Source organism: Plasmodium cynomolgi, chromosome 2 (assembly GCF_000321355.1).
Source record: "Plasmodium cynomolgi strain B DNA, chromosome 2, whole genome shotgun sequence".
Taxonomy (NCBI): domain Eukaryota; phylum Apicomplexa; class Aconoidasida; order Haemosporida; family Plasmodiidae; genus Plasmodium; species Plasmodium cynomolgi.
The window spans coordinates 86,293-93,916 of record NC_020395.1 but is presented as its reverse complement, the minus strand read 5'-3'; the positions used below and the strand labels follow the sequence as shown (position 1 = coordinate 93,916).

The 7,624-nt window shown below is 38.6% G+C and overlaps 1 protein-coding gene across 1 annotated transcript; it reads right to left on the bottom strand.

The window, feature by feature from the left end:
• Nucleotides 1-1,185: 1,185 nt before the first annotated feature.
• PCYB_021180 (tryptophan-rich antigen) lies at nucleotides 1,186-3,143 on the bottom strand (the record flags this gene model as incomplete). Its single annotated transcript, XM_004220468.1, has 3 exons — nucleotides 1,186-1,216; nucleotides 2,076-2,792; nucleotides 3,022-3,143. 3 exons carry the CDS (start codon nucleotides 3,141-3,143, stop codon nucleotides 1,186-1,188), a joined length of 870 nt encoding a protein of 289 aa, XP_004220516.1.
• Nucleotides 3,144-7,624: the final 4,481 nt, after the last annotated feature.

Genomic DNA, 7,624 nt, shown 5'->3' with positions numbered 1-7,624 from the left:
AAAAAAAAAAAAAAAAAAAAAAAAAAACATGTTGCATGCATTCCTTTTTAGCGCAATGAATTATACGTCCTAAGTTTTTTTTTTGTTTTTTTTTTAAACGGTTTTGCAAAATGAGGATGCCAAATAAAAAACAGCACAGTAAAACGATGCCAACTTTATGGTGTCACCAAAAGGAGAGGAGCGCAGAAAAGCGGTCACGAACGGTTTTGCATTTTCTTTTTAACCATTAGAGTATGCATCTACAGGGTGGTACTACCACCGTGGGAGATACGTGCATGCACATATAAATGCTTATTATATATGTACATATTAGCTTACACTTGATATGTATACTTAGGGGTGAGAGAAGAAGAATGGGTGCGTCCTCCTTTTTCCCACCCGGCATCTTCGCGTGTACATTCCTTCTTCCGCTGCACGAATAAGCCTTCACCCTTTCTCGAGTTGCGTAGGAGTTCAATAAAATGGCTCTGCTCTGTGAGGGGGCGCAAATGGAGATGAACGTGTGGCACTGAGTACTTGGGAGGGCATCCTCTCCTTCCATATGTACATTTTTGGTGATGTGACGAGAGCCCAGTTGCTCGTTCGCGGGTACAAAATATCTACAAACGGTTTTTATTGCATATCTTTTTGTGCATAAGTTCCTTCTATGCTTGCGCCCCCTCTGGTGATGAGAAGCGCAGTTCCAGGGAGGGAGCAAATCACAGAATGGGACGTGAAAAAACAAATTAGGTGTTAAGTCCCAGGGAGGGAATCCCCCCCCCTCCCAAAAGAAAGTCACCACTTTCGCTACATCTTCAAAAGTAGTGCTTCCCTGGCACATAATTAACTGTTAAACGGGTTAGGGTTCATTGGAGTGGTTGCTTATAATCCGGTGGATGACAAAATTACGGCTGAAAAAAAAAGGTCGCCGTAATGGGGAAATTTCCCTCATGGTGATTGAACTTTTATAAAAGGGAAAGGAACGAGAAAGTGCGAAGGTGAATTAATAAAGGTATGTGTGGAGAACCCTTTTCTTTCTCTTCTTCCCAATTCCAACGAGTGAGAAAAGACATAATAACAATATTAAACACACTGTGGTTGTAAAAAATTACCACTACATATAACCAACGCTGCTGCATCGGAGCATTATTACCTCCACAAATGATTATCCAAAAGACAAATAAAAAAATTTTTTTTAAATAAAATCTACACCTTGTTATCTGTTTCCTTACATGCGCTATGGATAAAAGAAAAAAAAAAACGATGTACCTGGTGTGCACATGTGTATTAAAAAAAGAAAAAAAAAGGATAAACAAAAGGTTGAAAAGGATAAAACATAATATGATCAGCATAACGACGAGGAATATCTGTAGAACAAACACTATTTGAAATACAAATACATGTAAATGTATAGATATATATGTATATATAGTTTTTTTTTAAATGGGAAAGGGGTTATGTGTGTGGGTAAATGGGGGGAGTTTGTTCCTGGATTTGTCATTTAGAATATGCGCACTTGACAATTTTTCCTTTTCTTTTTAATTACCACCTGACGTGTGTGTTTATCTCCCCTCCGTATGATGCAGAAAGTGGGTTTAAAAAAAAAAAATCGAGTAAACTGTCCATTCTGTGTGTTTCTAAATTGGGTATTCAATGCGCTTTGCACCTTTTTTTTCACATACAGTTGGTTAATTTTTTTTCTTTCCTTCCTTTCTGTTTGGAACTGTGGTTATCATGATGGAGTAGCCAATCGTAATTCACTCTGCTTGTATTATGTCTAAGCGGAGGTGGAGGAGGATGCTCCTTCTAAGGCGACTGGTTCAGTCTGCGCTGGCTCTACTGGAGATGAGGCCTCGGCAGCGGGTTCCTCTTTTTTCGTTGTGGATTCGGCGGTGAGGGGTTCGGCGACGGGCGCTTCTGTTGAGGTGCCGGGGGTTGCTTCAGAGCTGAGGGGGGATGCTACAGAGGTGCCGGGGGTTGCTTCAGAGCTGACGGGGGATGCTACTGAGCTGACGGGGGTGTTATATGCATTTGGACCAACTACTCCCGCGGCGACCTTCTGTCTATAGATGAAATCTTTTCTTTCATCAGTCCACACGAGCCACTGTTTCTGTCTAATCCACAATTCAACGAAGGCCTCGATCCATTCATTAAACTCTAAGCGCTTTTCATTTTTCCATTCGGACCAGCTGTTCCAGTTGGAATTGACATATCTGCTCTGCTTAATGGCAATCCAGTTTTTCCATTCGATACCTTCTCTGTATATTCTTTCCTTCCATTTAAACCATTGATTTTTTTCTGCTGTAGGTAGGGTTTGTGCAGTGGCATCGTCATACTTGGACCAGTATTTATCTTCACTTTCTTTCCACTCGCAAGTAATCCATTCTTTGATTTTTTCATTTTTCCATTCATTCCATTCATCTATAGTCCACTTGCAATAAATCATTTCGTTATTAGTAAACCATCTTTTTAGGTCTAACTCTAGGAGTTGCTTTCCTTCTGTAGAGATCCACATTTTCCATTGTCTCTCATCCCAAGTCTCTGATTTGCCTAGCATGTCTATTTGATATTCGGTATCTATGTTGGGGTTGAAGTGTAGCCATTTATTTTGCAAATGTTTGAGTAGCATTATCCACTGTCCTTCTTTTTCCTCGACCCATGCCTTTTTCTCTTCTTCAATTTGTGCATTGAAATTTTTCCACTCATCTTCTAATTGGGCCATCCAATCTGCCCAGGCGTTTCTCTTCCATTCCTCCACTCTGTCTTTCGAGGAATTCGGGTTTCCGTACTCGATGGCTTGGTACGGGTTCGCCCTGGAGGATATCGTATCAATTCTCTGCGCGGGGGGGCAAAGCAGGAAAAAGTGCACACAGGGATATGCATTATTAGCATATGCATTATGCGCATATGCGTTATACACATATGCATTATACACATATGCACGTAGATACATGTGGGTTTTTTAGGCCGACGCATAGACTTACCGGCTGGTTGGTCTTCAAGTAGAGCGCTCCGACGTAGAAAAATAGTACCATGAAACACAGCGCTTTAAAGGCAAAGGATAGGTTCATAGATGCCATAATCTGCTCTTGCGCCTTTTCCCTCAAAATGGAAACGAGGTTGGGGTCCGTCACGTACTGTTGCAGCGATCTAAATTGTTCCATCTTGTCTAGGCAACTCGTCGGTCAGTCAGTTTGTCGGTCAGTCAGCTTGTCTATCGGTAAGCTTGTCTATCGGTCAGCTTGTCTAGCAGTCGATTTGTCTAGCAGTCGATTTGTCTAGCAGTCGATTTGTCTAGCAGTCGATTTGCCGCTTCTTCCTCTTCGGATGCGACGTAAAACTACTTCGCTGAGCAAACGTTAAACGGTTTGTAGGTGGAGCAAAAGGGGGAAACCCAAAAGAGGGCATATATAGAGAGAGAGCTTATATATATTTTTGCTAGGCAAATAAAAAAGGGCGTTTGCGCTCGACCGTGCGCGCAGGTACAATGGTGGATTAGATGGTATGGCCAAAGTAGCTATTCCTTCCCTTGGGGATCAAGGAGTCAGCGAAATTGGCTCTTAAAGGCAAACTTAAGAAATGCAAAAAAAAAAGATTAAAAAGGAGCTAAAAAAGGATTAAAAAGGATTAAAAAGATTAAAAAAATTAAAAAGGCTTCCAACTTTAATCTTTAAACATAAAATAATTCTTATTAGCAATCTCTCGGGATAAAATAAAATGGCTGCTGATTTTTCCCTGCGATAGGAGAAACATCATCATATCCATTTTAATTAATTCAAGACTTGGCGTTCACGCGTACGTTAGAAAATGAACTGCTGTTCATTCATTCCTATGCGTAAACTAATTTACCAAAAGAACGTTATGAAAATAGGCATTACGTTAAAGCAACCGTTTAAACAAATGCGATTCTGGAACTATGTTCGCATATGTAGGTTTTTCCCACTTTTATGTACTGGTAACTTACTGTGGTTATATTATTTTTAAAATATAAAAACTGGTAATTTTTTCTGCTTTTTTTTTTTTTTTTTATTGTATCTTTTTTTTTTTCCCCAAATGGTATTTCTTTTTTTTTTTTTTTTTTTAGGAAAAATGTTCTTTATTCTAAAAGGGAGAAAAAATAAATACGCGGCAATAGAAGGTAAAAAAAGGCTATAAAAAAAAGTTAAAAAAATGAAAAAAAATGGAAAGAAATTAAAAATTGCTTGCGTGGCATATGCACTGAGGAAGGTATCGTCGCATATGTATAGTTTTCTACTATTTATTTTTGTTGCTTTTGTTTTTACATTTTGCATTTCATCCATTATGTTTTATTATTTTTCTGCGTTCCACTGCGCGCTGCTCAAAGCGGCATACAAAAATGCACCGTATGCGTAACTAAACTTATTGTACCTTTGCACGCCTCGTCGAAACGTTAGTGCCAGGACTAATACATTTAGAAGAAACAAAAACGGTAGCAGCGCAGAGTAGTATAGTAGTAGTAGTAGTTGGGCATACGCAAAGTTAACGCCCCATGCGTATTTATTATATATTAATATCAAATACCATCATTATTCATTCCGTCGTGCACTTTTTTTTCTCAGCCTTTCGCGGGTCCCATGGAAGGTTAAAAAAAAAAAAGAAAGTGGCATTTTTTTACGGACATGCAATACATGTTATTTTGCCGACACTCCGTGCGCATACAAAATGAAAAAGTAATGTATATACGGGAAGATAAAAATTATTTGTTGTACTGTAGGTTTATTAAAAAAAAAAAAAAGACGTTTGATAACTCTATCTGCTCTCAGTCTATTTTTCTAGAAAACATTCAGAGAAGGAACGTCCTAATGTTGTTATTTTGTGCGTATATAAACACATATATGTTTATATGTATGTCTCTGTGAAGAAGTGCCCTTTTCGCGTTTTTTTAAAATGCTTTTATTATATAGTTAGACTTGAAAGGAAAGGGGGAAAGGAAAAGAGCAAGGGCAAAAAACCATCCGCATCATATAGATGGCGGTAGTGCCATGTCCATATGGCTTTACATGCACAGTCCGCGCGCCACCCACCGGTAGTAATATTTATGCTCACTGCGTAGTTGTACAAATCCCCGTTTTCTTAGGGAGGTTTAGGAAAAAAAAAAATGCCGTAATTTTTTTTTATTAGCGCATTTGCAACCCAGGCGCGGAAACGGAAAGAAAAAATTCCTTCCAACCCCGCCGCGCGTAGCCTTCTCCTGTCCAATTAAATTTTTTTGTAAAATTTGTACGATAATTTTTTGCAATTTTTTTCAAAATTTTGGCTAAATTGTTTTTCAATTTTTTTTGGGTATTTCGCCCCGCGCGCCCTTTTTTTCATCCGAAAATTCGCCAGCGCAGTGACGAAGATAATTCGAAGCAGTTGGAAGTTCCAATTATGTCTGCGTCTTAATCTCATTCGAACTCACATTCGATGGGGGGTGTCCCCATTTCCGTTTAAGACGCTTTAAAAAAAATTAATTCTCAATAGAACTGAGGTTTTCTTTTTCCTCATTTTCTTTTTCCCAACTTGTTGTAAGTTCTGTCCTGCGCTTTTTCGAAATAGAAAAAGGGGAGACAAACAGGAAAAAAAAAAAAAAATACAAAAAAAAAGATCAGTTTCATTGTTTAGCGTTTTTTATTTGGGTAGAAAGCATTTCTCTCATCGTACTTTTTTTCCTCATGAGGAGTGTAAAGAGCTACACCAATGGGACGTTCCAATTGGTGATGCATTTCGGGGTGCATGAAAAGGAACACCTATTTGGGCGCAATGTCCATTTGTTGCCTTTACAGGCTGGAAAGGAGGAATAGACCGCAAAGTGGGGAAAAAAAAACAAAAAAAAAGTAAAATATTTGCCCTGCATTCAATAGAGAAAGGTCAGTCCGTTCATCGTTGTTTTGTACTGCAATGGGGATTTTTCCCGATTAGGTTGACAAAAAAATGTTCATTTTTGTCTTTTTTTTTAATTTTTTATTCGCAATGGAACTGCAAAAAAGGGCAAAGGGAAAGCAGTAAGCTATTCGAAGGATGCAATCCGAAGCGTTAAGTGCTAGCACGGGATGTGGAGGTCCACCAAATGGGATGGAAGAAATTAACAGGAAATAAGAAGCTGTATGAAACGCGTTTTTGTGAGGGACAACTTTTCCCTACCATGCTGCTTATGCGTTATGTGATTCATTATGTTAAGCAGTTCAGCGTGGGTTCGTTTCTCACCCCCCCCTCTCCTTATCCACGTCAAAATGCATACATATTGAAAGGAGGACTGGTTTCTGACTAGGTCTAGTCGTGCGCACGCTGTGGTGCTGTTCCAGGATGTATAATTTGCCAAGCTGGGCGAAGTGCATCGACTGAACGGTTAAGTCTGTTTTTTCCCATGATATGGGGAACAGCCTCTCCGATGGCTAACAGGAATGCTATATTTTTAGCATTGCGCGGTGCCCCACCCCTAGTAAGTATATTCAACAACAGAAGAGGTGGTTTCCTTTTGGGTAGCAGCCTTAAAAAGTTTTGCTCCGCAGTGTAGGCGGTGCACCATTGTTGGGTAACTAATTGAGACAGCTCTCGCGTTAATTTGGGGAGAAATTATCGGCAAAAATTTGCACCAATTTTTAGCTGCATTTTTTAGAGGCGGTTTAGCCAATCTCTGGCGCGCTGCCTCCCTGGAGAGACACAACTAGAAATGTTTAGAAGCATAGAAGAAGCTTTTTTTTTCTCCCTTTTGATATGAGAAAAAAAAAAAAAGGCAGATTAGGTTTGCATGCAAAAATAAATTTTTTTTTTTTTTTAAGTTTCACCCAATTTAATGAAACATATAATATAGTGGCATAAAGTGTCCTCATGTCTCGTCATAGTCATTAGAATTTTCTTAAATGTAACATATGACGAGCTTGGTTTGTAGATGGAGGGGTGGACGGATGAAAAAAAAAATAAAAAAATAAAACAGCAAATTAAAAATATAAATTTTGAAGGAATGCAAAATGTAATATGTTTATTTTATAGCACAAAGGTCCAGCAGACAAAAACGGGACAAAACTCGGCAAAATATGCCCCATACGGATAAACTGCTGTCTCCAGGGGATAGGAATTTTTTTATTTTCATTTTTATTCAACAACAATATTTTTTGTATGCTTTTCTATGCACTGATCGATCCGAGGGGGCGACCATATCCGTGCGTAAACTGTGGACAATTTCGAAAGCAACTGCACCGGGTAACGCGCATATATAAATGTACATGTTATGTTGCCGCTCATTCGGGATTGGTTCGGTTTAGTTCAGTTCGGTTCTGTTCGTTTATTATTTTTTGTAAAAAATTGAGAGGAGTCGATACAAGTGGAGTCTCCTACATATGATTGGGTTTGTTGATACGTTCATTGTTGTATCGGAAAAACAAATTATTATTTCTACCACTACATGCGACGGACACTACTTTAACTGAGCATAACGCATTATAAAAAAAAACATATGCGCTCGAGTTTTGTCTATATATATAACCCACGCGTGTTTTCATTTTTAAATAAGTATAATACTATACCCTAGTACGTACGTGAAGAATTAAGTGTATAGTTTTTTTTTTTTCTTTTTTTTCCCCATATTTTTTCAATTCCTTTCGTACATTTACATGGTACCCCTAAAAAAAAATTATATATTAGG